We start from the raw sequence: 17,767 nt of genomic DNA, 5'->3' as shown, positions 1-17,767 counted from the left end.
AGAGCCAAATGCTTTGCTTTCTTTTCCCATTGCTTTTAAGTATTCAGTTTAGATATCAGTTTTGAGGTCTGTTGGTTTAGTTTGAGTGGTTTATGAAGATTTTTTTCTGCAACTGTCTAGTCTCCATCCAATTACTCCCCCTTCAAATGTGTTGATGTGTTGATTATACATAGTTCAGTTGGGTGGACGGCTGGTTTTTCAATGCAGAGTGACACCAACAATGTGGGTTCAATTCCTGCACTGGCTAAGGCCACCATGAGGATTGTTCTTCTTAACCTCTCCGATCACCTGTGATGTGGTGACCCTCAGGTTAAACCACCACCCATTGCCTTCCTCTAATAAGAGAGCAGTCCTGTTATATCCCGTAGGACTGTGGTGGCTTTACCTTTACCTTTTCACAGCTGCTCTGATGAGGCTGTTGTTTACTTGAAGGGTTTTACGGTCTATTCCATGACTTCCAAGTATTAAAATAGAGCTAGTGAATTCTGTTCATAAGATGGATAATGGGTAAGGTGAGAGGGCTGATGGTAACATGAACGTTTGAGGGAATGGAGAATGAAGGGCATGAGAATGGGAGTGCTGCTTGAAAAGTGTGTTTAAAGTGATCTGGAATTTTAAAAGTATGTAGGTAAGTTGCTAGTGAATTAGAAGCTCCAAGCCAAGGCTTTTGGGAACTGAGATTATTAAAATGCCCTCTCTTCGTAACCTGGCTACAAGCATCTTCACAGCCTAGAAGATCTGTCTCCCATGAGTCTGGTGGCAAAGATAGGATTGCAATGCTGGAAATAGTCCCAGCTACTAACCCCCAACCTCGAACATGAAAATCCACTCCCTAGTCTCTGACCAGCATATGGCCCTGGATGCCGAACAATGACTTTTCTTACTCAACTTAGGTCTAATGGAATGCTTTTGCTGTCTCAAGTCTGCTTACCGGCAACAACTACGATGGTTTGCTGGGCCAAATCCTGCAGGAGATGTTAACCGTTTGGCCGAGGCTTGCCTTTGTTTTGGGGTATCGTTGTCAGCTTCCCGAGAGTCCCTCTGTTCAGGATACGTTCTGAGTGAGGCTGTGCAATTGCCTGAACTCAAGTGGTGTTCCCAAGCTCAGCTGGACTGCCGAAAGTGTCCACTTCCATCGGAATATCCTGTAACTTATATGTTCCACTTGCTGCATTTTCCAATGATAAAAGTCAGTTGTAGTGCCTGTTTGAAGTCCAGTTGGGCCTCAGCTATGAGGCACTTTTGCTTGGTTACACCATGTACCAAACAGTCTGTCAGCATCTCATTAAGGATTAAACCAAAGCCAAATCCTTCTGCCAGTCATCTGAAACAAATCAAAAATCCTGATAAGAATCCCACTGGTTGTTGAATAACTTTTAGATTAGATTACTTACAGTGTGGAAACAGGCCCTTTGGCCCAACAAGTCCACACCAACCCTCCGAAGAGTAACCCACCCAGACCCATTCCCCTACATTTACCCCTTCAGCACAGCCAATCCACCTAACCTGCACATATTTGGACTGGGGGAGGAAACTGGAGCACCCGGAGGAAACCCATGCAGACATGGAGAGAATGTGCAAACTCCACACAGTCAGTCGCCTGAGGCAGGAATTGAACCCAGGTCTCTGGCACTGTGAGGCAGTAGTGCTAACCACTGTGCCACCGTGCCGCCCAATTTATTTGCCTGGAAGAAATATTGCATTCTTTCCACATACTGGGCCCAGTCTTTGACGGCAGGATCAAACGAATCAAGCTTCCCAAATAAAGGCATGATGCCAGAAATGCTTACCCTAATCAAAATATGGAGGAGCTGGTGTTGGACTGGGGTGGTCAAAGCTAAAAAGCACACAACACCAGGTTATAGTCCAATAAGTCTATTTGGAAGCACTAGCTTTCAAAGCTCTGCTTCTTCATCAGGCAGTTGTGAAGCAAGAGCATTAGACACAGAATTTATAGCAAATGATTACAGTGATACAATGATACATTGAATAAAGCGAGATTGTTAAGTCTTTCATCTTTTAGAATGGATTTGCTAGTTTCGGTTCTTTAATATGTAAATCCCAGAACTCCTTTTAAGTCACATTCTCAAGATAATCTAAAGTTTTATAATAAAAGGTGACATCTCAGCTCAGGCAATGCCTTAAAGGTATGAGTCAATCCAATCTTAGTCAGACTGGTTCTATTTCCATAATGGATTTTACAAATATTATATGGATTCACTGTCTGTATTGACTGCTTGCAGTTTCTGCATTTTTTGAGCAAAATAGAAAATTTTATTTCATTGGAAATAGAACCAGTCTGACTCAAGATTGGTCTGATTCATACTTTTAAGGCATTGGCTGAGCTGAGATGTCACCTTTTATTATAAAATCTTAAATTATCTTGAGAATGTGACTTAAAAAAAGTTCTGGGATTTACATATTAAAGAACCCAAAACTAGCAAATTCATTCTAAAAGACGAAAGACTTAACAATCTAAGTTTGTTCAATGTGTCATTGTATAACTGTAATCATTTGCTATAAATTCTGTATCTTTTGGTCTTGTGTCACAGCCACCTGATGAAGAAGCAGCGCTTCGAAAGTGAGTGATTCCAAATAAACCTGTTGGACTATAACCTGATATTGTATGATTTTTAACTTTACCCACTCAAAGCGTTGCAAGCAAATTTCTTCAAGAGCATGCTTTATGCTCATCGCCACTGAAATAACTCCACAGAGGCCAGTATCAGCTTACCAAATCACCCTTTAGTTACACATGGAAAGTCTTTGAGACTGATCCAGCTCCCTCAGAGCCAGCTGTCAGATTGAACAGGATGTCTGACACTTCTCTGTCAGCCAGGGCTCCATGATTGGACCAGATTAACAACCCCAATCGGGGAACCCATATTCTGAGGCCCATTTGGATGGACTCATTACAATCACTGCACCCAGACTGCTGGCTTTGTAGTTACATATAAAATTTTAAAAATTGTAGTTTAGATCATTAAATGCTTTAATGCATATGTATCAGACAGATTTGAACTCTGACAAAATGGTCTACATGCTTCATCAAAAACAGGTGTATTGTGCTGGATTTTAAGTATCAGGCTGCCTTCTCTCCCTTGGGAGGACATAGAAATCCCTTGGAGGTGGTGCAGTGACTCAGTGGTTAGCACTGCTGCCTCACAGCACCAGGGACCCGGGTTTGATTCCAGCCTCAGGTGACCGTCTGTGTGGAGTTTGCATATTCTCCCCATGTCTGTGTGGGTTTCCTCCAGGTGCTCTGGTCTCCTCCCACAATCTAAAGATGTGCAGGTCAGGTGAATTTGCCATTTTTATTGCCCATAATATTCAAGGATGTGTAGGTTAGGTGCATTAACTAGGGGTAAATATAGGGTAGGGGGATGGGTCTGAGTGGATCACTCTTCAGCAGGTCATTATGGAGTTGTTGGGCTGAATGGCCTGTTTCCATACTGTAGGGATTCTGTGACTTCTTTGACTCATGTGGAACCCCCTCACCCTCCTGACTGAGCTCGCCACCTTCTCTCTTCCCTTTCCCTGTCTTCAGTTTCTCACCGACCCTGTGCTTTATAGGGTTTAACAGCTGACCATCCTAATTAAGATGCTCACTTTGCTTTCCAATGGCCTCCAGTGTTACTCCTCATAGGGAACAGACTACAGTCCGGCAGGAGATATGCCTGATTGTAGGCAGGCCTTCAAGGTGGTTGAATTTGGTTTGAAAGTGGGTTCCTTAACTTGTTACTAAACTGATTTGAAGTCACAGAAAATGACTTTTAGATTAAAAAAACCTACTCTGGACCATGAAAATGTTAGACCATATGACATAGGAGCAGAAGTTAGGCTATTCAGCCCATTGAGTCTGCTCCACCATTCAATCATGAAAAGCAGGAGGCTGGGACCTAGTCCTGAAGAAGGGGTCCACCGGAAGTGTCGATTTCTCCACCTTCTGATAGTGCCTGGCTTGCTGTGTTCTCCCAGCCTCCTGCTTTACTAACTTGGATTCCAGCATCTGCAGTTTTTTTTTAATCTCTCCCTGCCATTCAATTATGGTTGATAAGTTTCTCAACCCTTACTTTTACTGCATTGATGTATGGTAAGTAATCAGTTTCTCAGTAGGTGTGAGGGCCTAGAATTTGTAGGGCCTTATTTGGTAGCAATCTGTCACCATTCCCATCTTCATCCCTCTGAATGTGACCACTCTTCAGGATTCTGTGCAAGAAATTCTGGATTTTCCAATCTGTCCTTCACTACCCTGTCATGGATTACACTGTGGATCCCATCCCTGAATACGATTGGCAGCTTGCAGAGTTTAAATGTCACCACTGAAGATTCACAATAGAAACCCTTTTAAACTATGTTTCAAGCAATTATACATTACAAAAGTTAAAGTTGTCGTCATAGAGATTGGTTAGTGTCTCAGTTTGAGCTCAGTGATGAATTTCCTCGCTTCAACCTTGACTGCAAAATCCCAGATAATAATTATTGGTGTGCAAAGCTTTTTGAAATGTGTCTACTTATGCCTCTGTGCCCAAAATAATGAGTATAATTTGAAGAACATTTTGAGCTGAATATAGTCTCCTAATTCCCAAATTGCAGAAGTGATGAGTTTTGTGAGCTTTGTCAGATCCAGGCAAACTGAAACGTAACCCAGCGAAAACACAAACACAGGTGATTTTAAATGCCACTTATGTTTTAAATTTCTTGATTTTCTGCACTGGTTTGGACTGATTCCTTGGGCATCTAGGTGTACAATTAATAGAAGCATCCAAAAGATAAAATTTCTGCTTTGCTGTGTTGTTTTCCTTGATGGGTTCAAATATATTTATTTAGCTTGGTCAAAGGATTATGATCAACAGCTCTGTTGAGCATTTTATTTTTGAAAAATGAAATTTGCTTAACCCAGTGTATTGTGACAGTGCTAATTATTGCATTGCTAAGTGACCTTTTTTTTTACATTTCAGGTCATTCTTAAAGCGTTGTTTGTGGTACTTAACCACGATATCAGTTCTCGTATATGTGATGTGGGGCTGAATATCATTGACTGCCTACTGCAGCTGGAAGTGGTTCCTTCAGTAGATAAAACTTACAAAACTGAAGAAAATAAGGAGAATAACGCCGATGAGAAATGGCGGAAAGAAGCAGTCAGCCAGCGAGCAGCACCAGCAGGATCATCCGGGGCATTTGGAGCGCCACCAGAGGATGGAAATGGAAGTGCAAGTGGAGGCGGAGACAGTGGCGGAGGAGGGGGAGGTGGTGGTGGAGATGATGGAGACAAAAAGAGCAAAAACCAGGAGGAGGTTTGTTGTGGCTTTCCACAATTAGCTTACAAAGGTTGCAAAATATCTGGAATATAATGCAGTTTTTTCAGCAAATCAGCCCAGGATTAGGTACTTTTAATTGTCAAGTTTGTAGTTACATTTCTTTTCTAAAAAAAAAGAATGGCAACTGGGGATTGCAGTATCATTGTTTTGGACTTGCAATAAAATTAGAGAGTGTCTTAGTTTGGTTTGCAGGTATGTTTGCACACGGAGGGGGTATATGCAAAGTGAAGAATAAAATATGTTGTTCAGAACATTATTTCTGTTTACAGAGCTTATTTTACAGAAATGAGACTGTTCAATGTGTAGGTTAATTAAAGCAGCACCATCAAGTTAATTTCTCAAACACTGGTAAAATTCCTGTGCTGTGTTTACATGCAAGGGCGCTTACATAATTTTTCTTATAAATTTGGGATCAAATGACTGACTATTTATTAAAACCAGAATTAAACAAAAACTATGATTAAGCAAACCAAAATATGTCAGCTTGTCACAGAAAAAAGTCAAGTCTTCTTTTCTATGCTATAAAGATTGCCCTTCTTGTAATTCAGAATATTGATAATGACAAGTATCAATTGAGTGAACAATTTGAGTTTAAGCAACTTGAAGGAGATGTTACAAGTCTCTCTCTCTCTTTCTTGCTCTCACTAAGCAACTTCAAAAACATGAGGGCATCTAATAACATTTACCTGTTTAGATTAGATTCCTCCGCAATGTGGAAACAGGTCCTTCGGCCCAACAAGTCCTCATCAACCCTCCGAAGAGTAACCCACCCAGACCCATTTCCCTCTGACAAATGCACCTAACACTATGGGCAATTTAGCATGGTCAATTCACCTGACCTGCACATCTTTGTACTGTGGGAGGAAACCAGAGCACCCGGAGGAAACCTACACAGATACTGGGAGAATAGGCAAATTCCACTCTGACAGTCGCCTAAGGCTGGAATAGAATCCGGGTCCCCAGTGCTGTGAGGCAGCAGTGCTAACCATTGAGCCACAGTGATTCATAAATACATTCTTTTCATAATGCATCTACAATCTGCTCCATATTGTACTTCTCAAGAAAAAGTGCCTCAAAATTTCATCTTTTCCCTTATGTAAAATACCGTGCATTCAATATTTTAGACTTGTTGCCTTCTTCATAGAAATGATGTGTCCACACATCTAGCAGTACAAGAACCATGGCTCACAGGAACTTTTGATTTTCAAGGGTAGTACTTATTCTTACAACCTACATAGGAATTGAAGTCTTGCTGTCACCTCAGAAGAAAGTTGCCCGAATCTTTGGATCTTCATACAGTGATGAGGCAGGGACCAACTTGTAAGGGTTGAGGCCCTTAAGAGCCTATTAAATGACGACCGAAGGAGCTTGAATTGATGGCCAGTTGAAAATAACACCCGTGGACCATCTCTCCCAGTACTTGCTTGCTAACGGGATAGATTTTCTCTCCAGAGCCGCCTCCGCTGGGGATGGGCAAATTTTTGTCCGAGATTACAAAATTTCTGTTACTGTGTGGCCCCTGTGCTTTCCCTTCCCAGATGTAAAAGGTAGCAATGAGGAGAAGGCCATTCCTCTGTCCCGCCTTGTTTTTTTGCGAACCTTTACAACCGGTCTCTTGTCTTTATATTTAAAATGCATTTATGATTCAACAGGATGAAGATACCGCAGGCAACATTCATAAACTTACTTTAACAATGCTGATCAAAATAGTGAAGTCACTGGGATGCGCATATGGTTGTGGTGAGGGCCACCGTGGGCTGTCAGGAGATCGCCTCCGCCTTCAAGTAAGTGGCTTCCAGTCATTAAGAGGGACATGATCATTAGAAATGTTGTAAAGGTGAAAACGAAATGACATGCAGGAAGTGCTGAGACACCTTCAGTGAGCAAAGACGTCTTAATCTTTTTTTATGACTGCTAATTGTTCAATTTGCCCCAGGATAAACGTCCCATGGTACAGGCTACATTTCCCCATTCTCACTAAGTTAGAATTCAGTCATATTCTGGCCTCTCTAAATTGGAGATTTTTTAGTTCAAATAATTAGCTTCTTAAAGGGCCTACCATGTCTTAAGCATCACTGATCCTAATGAAAGGTGATCCACTGCCAAGATTGAACTGAAAATTAAGACAATGCATCTTGAATGGTATAAAATTACAATCTGGTGGCTGTACTGTACCAAGTGTTTTGCCTTACAATCGGTTGACTTAACCAAACCAAAGTATGATATAGAAGGGCAAAATGACACAGATGCTGAAAATTTGAAATTGGAGCAAAAATTGCTGGCAAAGCTCAGCAGGTCGGGTAGCATCCACGGTGAGAGACAGAATTAATGCTCAGAATCTTCTACTCCTGGAGATGGGACTACTGGAGGCAGGAACGGTATTGAATTAACCTAGATTAACCAATTAAACTGGCAATAACCATGTCTGAATGTCGCCACCTGTCTCCCCTCTGCCAGAATGAAGTGCCATGGTCAACTGTCCTGTCCTGCTGCCAGTTGAGATCCACTTCAGGGCCTCACCACATTGTCATAAGATTTACCTAGCTACAAGCTACATGTGGGATGCTTGCCTGCTGCTCTACGGATAGCCTATCACCCTGAGGTGGGGGTGCGAATCTCAATCAAACACAGTTAGTGCTTAATTGAGAAACTGGACACCAGGTAGGGGTTGCCTCTTGGGAGCCACAGCTCTGGCCCATACAACCTCCAACCTGAGAAGCTCTCCCTGACATCACTTTGTGCTGTGTCCTCTCCAGCCCTGGGTCTACAGGGCTTTTACTAGGCAGCCTTGCTGGCTCCACTTAGTGCTATAATGTCCAGCCTCTGATTGGCCAGCAGCTCTTGATGGGTGAGATTTCCCATGAGTGAGCTCTTGATGGGAAAGTCATTGTGTGAGGATTCACAAAACAAAAACACCCAGTATGTCACTAACCCACTGCATTTTGGAAGACTAAAAGGTCCATTTCTGGTTTTACTAGTGTCTGGTTGGCATGTGCTTTGGCTGATATTCCCTGTAAGTGACAACGCAAGTCTCTCTCTGGTTCTCCAGCTGGCAACTGAGATCCCAAACACTCCAATGAGATTCTGCCCAATGATTCCGGTCAATCCCCTTCATCAGAACTGATGGAAGGCCATTGACCTAAAGCATTGTCTCTGTTTCTCTCTTTGGACCGACCTGACTGAAATATTGTTGCTTTGTTAATTTTTCACTGAAACATAACTGATGCTAGCAACAATTTTATACAATTTGTTCAACAATACTATTAGTTAATACTAAGCATTGTTTATTTTTAAAATGTATTGATTATTTTAGGCACAGAACTGTCTTACTAAATTGTACAAACTTAGCAAAGTACAGTTTCGTCAAACTCTGCGGGAGTATGTGAATAAGGATTCCTTGAACAATGTAGTGGACTTCTTACATGCGTTGCTAGGGTTTTGCATGGAACCAGTTACTGACAGTAAGTACAGCAACTTTTTCCTATTGAATGTTTCTTATCTGGCAGTCATCAAGTATATAATCAGTAGATCTTGATTATATACAAATATTTACAAGATAGCTACTTGTATCTATCTGACTTTCAGTTGGATTGTATTACAACACAGTAAAATCAGTACTTCTTTCCCATTTCATTGTTTTTTTTTCCTCTCCAAGTTCTCCATGCTCTATACTTGATTAGTAGCACATCCATATGAGTAGTATAGGGTGAGTTGTCCATTAATTCACCCCTCGAAAATTGAAAAGTACCCAGCTTTCCATGTATTTTTACCTGTTAGCATCGTTGACATGGGAAAGTCATTGTGTGAGGATTCACAAAACAAAAACACCCAGTATGTCACTAACCCACTGCATTTTGGAAGACTAAAAGAGAAATGTGAGGATTCTGTAAACTTGGAGATTGACACTTGAAACCACAATTTTTCTGCACCCCTTCCCGCTGAATTTTAAATCAATCTCTATATCCGAAAGACTGATTAAATAATGTTTTCTTCCTAAAAATTGCAGCTACCATTTTTCCTGTTAAAGAGAGCGTTAACTCACATGTAATGCCAAACCAAGTGGTCCTAACCTTCCATAAACTCAACAGTTTGCATGAAGGATCTAAAGCTTCCTGTCTGTTGTTAAAAATCTCACTGGAATATTTTTTGAGAAATCCCCAAGATGTGGATGTCCTCTCCTCATGTTCATTTTTTAGTTTCTTTAACAGCCATTTATTTTCCAAAAATTTATCTTTAATAGCACTAGGTATTCAGATCCGATCAGCTGGGGGTTGCAACGTCCACTTTAGGCGCCCCAGCCTCTTTGAAACAGGAAAATTGGTGGCTCCAATCGGGAGGCCTACCACAGGTAAGTACATCTTACTTATTCCTTTCTTCATGCGTAAAGGAGGTGAACGTAACACAAAAAAAGTTGCATGGGTTGGCTGATGATTGCAAAGCCTTGTTCAGAGATGCTGTGTTGAAGTTGTTCGAAGTTGTTTTGGCTTTAAGAACTTCTTGAAGTTGAATTCAATGAATGTGGTTTATTTAGCTGTTTGCATTGGGAAAATTGAAATTTAAGGCGTCTTGTTTTTCAAAAATGATTTTCCTAGTTTACGTTTTTCCATTCAAAATACGAGGTGTCCACTTTATTCTAAAAAGCTGTTAAAAAGGGGCTTTATCTGTCAGGGAACTGCAGATATTGCTACCAGTTTCAATTGAGAACAAAAATTTTGTGGATATTCAGCCATTGGATGGATTTAAAACCAAAATCATTAGACTTCGGGAGACTAAGGGACTAAGGGATAGGACAAGAAAGTGGTGCTGATGTCAAAACTCAGCTATGGTCATATTGAATGATGGAGCAAGAAATTCTTCTTACAGACTTGCAGAAGTTCTTAAAATATCTTATATTATTTTTATATTTTTGCTAGTCTACTCTCATTCTATTTTCTCCCTTTCTGCTAATGTATTGGCCATTACTTGCTATTTTCAAAAGTCCTTCCAATCCTTGGGTTTTCTAACCGTTTTGGCAATGCTGGAATCTGATACTGTGGTTAGCCCCAGTTGGATCACATTTCTTGTGGAGGTTTATTCCTTCAGAAATAATGCATGTCTAGCATGTCTATTGAGAATTATAAATACTTTCATTAAATTGTTTGCACTTCTTATCTGCTTAAATCTTTTAATCTAAGCTCCTGATCTAATCTCCCACAGGCAGCTCATTTCTTTCTGCAAAATTATTTTTTTTAAACTTAAGACTGTAGTTTCACACTTGAGCCATATGCACATTAGAATTAGATTCATAATATTATGATTACTTTTGCACAGAGGATTCTTTCCTTCAAGATTCATTATTACCTCTGTCATTATATAACACTAGTTCTAAAATAGCTTTTTTCCTACCTTCTGCCTCGAAATATTGTTCTAAAAAAGTATTCTTGTAAAGTTTCCATAGTTGGTTATAGTGTGTCTCAAGTTGGAAGTGCCTTCCCTCCTATCTGTCTCTCTGTCTCTGTCTCTGTCTCTCTCTCTCTCTCTGTTTGTAAAGGCCCTCCTTTCTCTCACTGTTTGCCACACAGTACAAGGTCATGACTTTTTTTAACTCTGATTCTGCGTCCCTGACCTAAAATAATGTTGTGAATGCATTCAGATATCATTTCTTTAAACTTACCTTTTTGTTTACTGTTTTATTTCCTGCTGCTCCTTCCTGAAATGCTGTACTTGATATTACCCAAACCACTACTGTGCTCCTCATCCTAATTTTTATTTGTTAAAAATTAAGTATGTGTTAAAAAGATGGAAGTGAAACTTCAATGGTTAAGATATAGTTTCAATTAGTAGCAAATGCAATTCAACAACGGTTATGTAAAAATTACATTTAAAGGTTGACTATACACACATAGTAGGAACTTCATGCAAGTAGCAACTATTACTTGCAAAATATCATATGAGTTAATGTGTAGGCTCAAAATATATAAGCAATTTGCAGAGCAGTGAAAATGAATGAGAGCAATCTATGAGGGCTAAAGGTATCTGAACAAAGAATTGGTTAAAAAGAACACATGGATGTGAACATGCACCTTAGTAAGTATAATATTGATTTATATTTTCCATATATTTAGACAAGGCTGGATTTGGAAATAATTTTACCACTGGGGATAGTAAATCAGCTGCACGAAGTATGGAAGCAATAATTGTGAGCTGCATGTTCAAGCCTCTGATCACACGATGTGCATCCACTACACATGAATTGCACAGTGCTGAGAATCTGGTAAGAATCTTTTCTGGATGCCATTTAGTTGAATTTAATAATGTCTTCATGGTATGTCCTTTTATAATCCTAGAATCCCTGCAGTACAGAAAGAGGCCATTTGGCCCATTGAGTCTGCACAGGCCCTGTGAAGAGTATCCCACCCAGACCCACACCTCACCCAATCCTTGTAAACCCAATGGGGCTCTTACCAAGGCAAACCCACCGAACCTGCCCAACTTTGGACTGTAGGAGGAAACTGGAGCACCCAGAGGAAACCCATGTAGACATGGGGAGAATGTGCAACTCTACATAGACAGTCAGCTGAGTTTGAAATCAGCCCCCGGACCCTGGTGCTATGAGGCAGTCATGCTAATCTGTTTCTATGGGAAACGTCTGGTTAGAAACTAAATAAATTACTGACTTTCAACGTTTCCATGGTTTATCTGGAATCAAAGAGTCTAAATTCAGCCACCCCCTGAAAATAGACTTGCGGATCACAAGGCACAATTAGCCATGCCTGTTGACTGCAGAGCAGGATATATATCAACTTCATTTAGGCTACTGCTTCAAATGATTTTCACATCCAATCACTTACAACTGCCTGAGAAGGGGGCCAATATTGAGAGCTGCAAACGTCACTTAAAACTGGTGTGCCCCTCTTCCCAGTTAGTCAATGCCCTCTAAAGATTGGTGATGTGCTGTGTAGCTGGAGCAGATGCAGGCAATTTGACCTGGAAATGAAGTGAGTCTGACCTGGGAAGGACCCCACAATGGCACAACATGTGAGAGTGTGAGCTCCATGGCCTTTTGACTTTGTGCTGTGGTTCTAGGTGAGGGAGGTGAAAAGTGTTGGAATTTTTTTAGTACATTCATCGAGCCACAATGCTAGCAGATTCCGTGAAGATCAACACCAGGAGTGGAACCCCAAGGATCTGAAGGCAGTGGCAGGAAGATGTTCACTGGTCTCAGGAGTCAAGAGATCTGTGCATGCATCTTCTAATCCCTTAATTCACCAACTGCCTCAACTACTGTTCAAATTACCACACTCCTATCACTCCCTCCATTAATCAGGACTCACGCATGACATTCACGTTACTCCCAGACAGTTAGCATTGCAGCTAACTCCATACCTACATCTCTAAGATTATACAAACTGAATTATTCAACCATGACCGACACATCACACAAATGATTGCACAGCACTCTAACTCTTCCCTCGAGTTTGCAGGGCATTGGCATATTTAAAATGTCACAAATGTGTGCAGAAAATAATGAAGAAAGCTAATGGAATGTTGTCCTTTATATCTAGAAGATTGGAGTACAAGGATGCAGAAGTTATGATGCACAGCTATACAAAACGCTAGTTAGACCCTATTCAGAGTACTTTGAGTAGACCTGGGCACCACATCTTAGGAATGATCTATTGGCCTTGGAGGGATTACAATATACATTCAAAAGAATGATAACTGGATATCAGGGGTTAAGTTATGAGGAGAGATCATTCAAAATAAACCTGTTTTTTACTAGAAGTTAGACAGTAAAAGGGAGTTCTGATCAAAGTCGTAAAGATATTAACAGAAAATACAGGGTGGATAAAGCTAAACGATTTCCACTGGTTGAGGATTCTAGAACTAGGGGCCATTTTCTGAGAATTAAGGTCAAACCATTCAGGAGAGATGAGAGGAAGCACTACTACACAGAAAGGGTAGTTCACATTTGGAACTCTCTTCCACAAGCAGTTGTGGATGCTAGGTCAATTGTTAGTTTTAAATTTGAGATAGATAAACAAAGATATTAAAGGATATGGGCCAGAGGCAGTCATATGGAGTAAGCTGATCACAGTCAGCTGTGATCTCTTTGAAAGAGGCGGCATGGTGGCTCAGTGGTTAGCACTGCAGCTTCACAGTGCTCGGGACCTAGTTCAATTCCAGTCTCTCTCTGGGTTTGCACATTCTCCACGTGTGTACGTGTGTGTGTGCATGTGCGTGTGCGTGTGCGTATGTGTGTGTGTGTGTGTGTGTGTGTTTCCTCAGGGTGCTCTGGTTTCCTCCCACAATCCAAAGATGTGCAGGTTAGGTGGATTGGCCATGCTAAATTGCCCGTAGTGTTAGGTGCACTAGTCAGGGGAAATGTTGAAAAATAAGGGAATGGGTCTGGCTGGGTAACCCTTTGGAGGGTCGGTGTGGACTTGCTGAGCCGAAGGCCTATTTCCACACTGTAGGGATTCTAAGTTCTTAAGGTGGAACAGGCTCAAGGGACTGAACAGCCGACAGCTCTTCCTATGTTCCAATGACAAGTGGCGTACAACCCATGGTAAAACCTTGTCTGGGTTGTTGACAGAAGGTGGCCCACACAAATGCCAGTGAATATCAATAGCCTTTATTAAGTACAGCAAATCCTCAATTAAAACCCAGAAATTCGGATGCTGGAAATCTGAAACAAAACAGAAATTGCTGGAGAAACCCAACAGATATGGCAGAAAGCAGAATGAATACTTGACAGGTCCACGACCCTTCATCAGAACAGTTTTGTTGTGTTCTTGAAAATCATGAATTTAAATGAAGTCATGACAGAGCTAGGTTCCCATGGACATTTCTTGCTTGGGAAAAATGAAAGGTAAATTGCTAAGTATAAAAGAAGCACAAATATTAAGTTAAAAATCACACAAAACCAGATTATAGTCCATCAGGTTTATTTGGAAACACTAGCTTTCGGAGCGCTGCTCCTTCATCAGGTTGTGGAGTATAAGATCGTAAGACAAAGAATTTATAGCAAAAGTTTACAGTGTGATGCAACTGAAATAATACAGTGTAAAAAAAACCTGGATTGTTTGTTAAGTCTCATCTTTTAGAATGACCGTTTTGGTTTCAATTCTTTCCTATGTAAATCCCAGAACATTTTAAAAATTTACATTCTGAAGTGTCATGTCAGCTCAGATAATGCATTGAAGGTGTGAGGTTAAAGTCTGTCTGTCTGTGCCCCAATGTTCAGACTGATCCTATTTCTAAACAAAAGGATTTACAGATAGAATCAGTCTGAACACTGGGGCACAGACAGACTTTAACTTCACACCTTCAATGCATTATCTAAGCTGACATGGCACCTATCGTTAAAATTCACTTCAGAATGTAAATTTTTTAAATGTTCTGGGATTTACATAGGAAAGAATTGAAACCAAAACAGTCATTCTAAAAGATGAGACTTAACAAACAGTCCAGGTTTTTTTTCAATATATATAATTTCAGTTACATCACACTGCAAACTTTTGCTATAAATTCTTTGTCTTACGATCTTATACTCCACAACCACCTGATGAAGGAGCGGTGCTCCGAAAGCTAGTGCTTCCAAACAAACCTGTTGGACTATAACCTGCTGTTGTGTGATTTTTAACTGTGTACGCCCCTGTCCAACACCAGCACCTCCAAATCATGAAAATATTAAGCTGTACATTCCTAAATGCCTACATTTATCACTAAAATAACCTTTAAAGCAAAGTCAATTTAAAAAATTAAATAAATATGTTACTGCGATAAAATAACATTCATATCAAATTTACCTCATGTAATTTTAATTGAGCAGACTCCATCTAGTGGCAGAAGTTGATCAGTGAGGTCAGAACTGACTGCAATAATCAACATCTGCCAGTGGGTTGAGCCCAGGTCATAGAGATGTACAGCACGGAAGCAGACCCTTCAGTCCAACTCATCCATGCTGACCAGATATTCCAACCCAATCTAGTCCCACTTGCGAGCACCCAGCTCCTATCCCTCCAAACCCTTCCTATTCATATACCAATCCAAATTCCTTTTAAATGTTGCAATTGTACCAGCCTCCACCACTTCCTCTGACAGCTCATTCCATACATGCATCACCCTAAACGTGAAAAATTTGCCCATTAGGTCTCTCTCATATGTTTCCCCTTTCATCCTAAACCTATGCCCTCTGGTTCTGGACTCCACCACCCTAGGGAAAATACTTTGTCTATTTATCCTATCCATGTCCCTCATGATTTTATAAACCTCTACAAGGTCACCCCTCAGCCTCCGACACTCCAGGGGAAACAGCCCCAGCCTATTTAACTTCTCCTTATAGCTCAAATCCTCCAAGCCTAGCAACATCCTTGTAAATATTTTCTGAACCCTTGCAAGTTTCACAATATCCTTCCGATAGGAAGGAGACCAGAATTGCATGCAATATTCCAAAAGTGACCGAATCAACATCCTGTACAGCCGCAATATGACCTCCCAACTCCTGTACTCAATACTCTGACCAATAAAAGAAAGCATACCAAACACCTTCTTCACTATCCTATCTACCTGTGACTCCACTTTCAAGGAGCTATGAACCTGTACTCCAAGGTCTCTTTGTTCAGCAACACTCCCTAGGACCTTGCCATTAAGTGTATAAGTCCAGCTAAGACTTGCTTTCCCAAAATGCAGCACCTCACATTTATCTAAATTAAACTCCACCTGCCACTCTTCAGCCCATTGACCCATCTGATCAAGATCTGAGGTAACCTTCTTCGCTGTCCACTACACCTCCAATTTTGGTGTCATCTGCAAACTTACTAACTATATCTCTTATGCTCACATCCAAATCATTTTTATAAATGATGAAAAGCATTGAACCCAGCACCGATCCTTGTGGCACTCCACTGGTCACAGGCCTCTAGTCTGAAAAACAACCCTCTGCCACCACTCTCTGTCTTCTACCTTTGACCCAGTTCTGTATCCAAATAGCTAGTTTTCCTTGTATTCCATGAGATCTAACCTTGCTAACCAGTCTCCCATGGGGAATTTTGTCAAACGCCTTACTGAAGTTCATATAGATCATGTCTACTGCTCATCCCTCATCAATCCTCTTTGTTACTTCTTCAAAAAACTCAATCAGGTTTGTGAGACATGATTTCCCACATGTTGACTATCCCTAATCAGTCCTTGCCTTTCCAAATACATTTACACCCTGTCTCTCAGGATTTCCTCGAACAACTTGCCCACCACTGATGTCAGGCTCCCCAGTCTATAGTTCCCTGGCTTGTCCTTACCACCTTTCTTAAACCTCCAGTCTTCCGGCACTTCACCTGTGACTATCGATAATACAAATATCTCAGCAAAGAGCCCAGCAATCACTTCCCACAGAGTTCCACGGCACACCTAATCAGGTTCTGGGGATTTATCCACTTTTATGCGTTTCAAGGCATCCAGCACTTCCTCCTCTGTAATATGGCCACTTTGCAAGATGTCATTATCTGTTTCCCTACATTCTATATCTGCCATGTCCTTCTCCACAGTAAATACTGATGCAAAATACTTATTTAGTATCTGCCCCATCTCCTGTGGCTCCACACAAAGGCTGCCTTGCTGATCTTTGAGGGGCCCTATTCTCTCCCTAGTTACCCTTTTCTCCTTAATGTATTTATAAAAATCCTTTGGATTCTCCTTAACCCTATTTGCTAAAGCTATCTCATGTCTCATTTTTGCCCTCCAGATTTCCCTCTTAAGTATACTCCTACTGAGGATTCGGTTGATCTATTCTGTCTATAATACCTGATATATGCTTCCTTCTTTTTCTTAACCAAACCCTCAACATCTCTAGTTATCCAGCATTCCCTATTCCTACCAGCCTTTCCTTTCACCCTAACAGGAATATACTTTACCCGCGAACATCTGCCCCCAATCAGCTTTTGAAAGTTCTTGCCTAATACTGTCAAAATTAGCCTTCAGTTTAGAACTTCAACTTTTAAATCTGATCTGTCCTTTTCCATCACTATTTTAAAACTAATTGAATTATGGTCGTTGGACCCGAAATGCTCCCTCACTGACACCTCAGTCACCTGCCCTGCCTTATTTCCCAAGAGTAGGTCAGGTTTTGTGCCTTCTCTAATAGGTACATTCACATACTTAATCAGAAAAATTTCTTGTACACACTTAACAAATTCTTCTCCATCTAAACCCTTAACACTTTAGCAGTCCCAGTCTATGTTTGAAAAGTTAAAATTCCCTACCATAACCACCCTATTATTCTTACAGATGACTGAGATCTCCTTACAAATTTGTTTCTCAATTTCCCTCTGACTATTAGGGGGTCTATAATACAATTCCAATAAGGTCTGCAGTACAGGTTCAGAATGGGAGCCAGAATGGAAGTGGGCACCAGAGGCTATAAAGTGTAGAACAGAGGACAGGAATATGGAAGCGAGTCATGGGAGATA

The 17,767-nt window shown here is 40.9% G+C and overlaps 1 protein-coding gene across 7 annotated transcripts in view; it reads left to right on the top strand.

The window, feature by feature from the left end:
- Positions 1-17,767, top strand: part of unc80 (unc-80 homolog (C. elegans)) — a 277,657-nt gene that overhangs the window by 70,471 nt on the left and 189,419 nt on the right. For 5 of the 7 annotated variants that reach the window (XM_072578772.1, XM_072578770.1, XM_072578769.1 and 2 more), the window contains 5 exons: positions 4,962-5,297; positions 6,974-7,105; positions 8,635-8,782; positions 9,562-9,669; positions 11,426-11,574. In XM_072578772.1, coding sequence (XP_072434873.1) covers positions 4,962-5,297; positions 6,974-7,105; positions 8,635-8,782; positions 9,562-9,669; positions 11,426-11,574 — 873 coding nt within the window. The remainder of the gene's footprint in view (positions 1-4,961; positions 5,298-6,973; positions 7,106-8,634; positions 8,783-9,561; positions 9,670-11,425; positions 11,575-17,767) is intronic. The other 2 variants (XM_072578775.1, XM_072578771.1) reach the window with 1 other exon arrangement.

The sequence above is a fragment of the Chiloscyllium punctatum genome, chromosome 10 (genome assembly GCF_047496795.1).
Source record: "Chiloscyllium punctatum isolate Juve2018m chromosome 10, sChiPun1.3, whole genome shotgun sequence".
Taxonomy (NCBI): Eukaryota; Metazoa; Chordata; class Chondrichthyes; order Orectolobiformes; family Hemiscylliidae; genus Chiloscyllium; species Chiloscyllium punctatum.
Note: the sequence above shows the minus strand (reverse complement) of the source record. Positions and strands in the feature narration are given on the sequence as shown.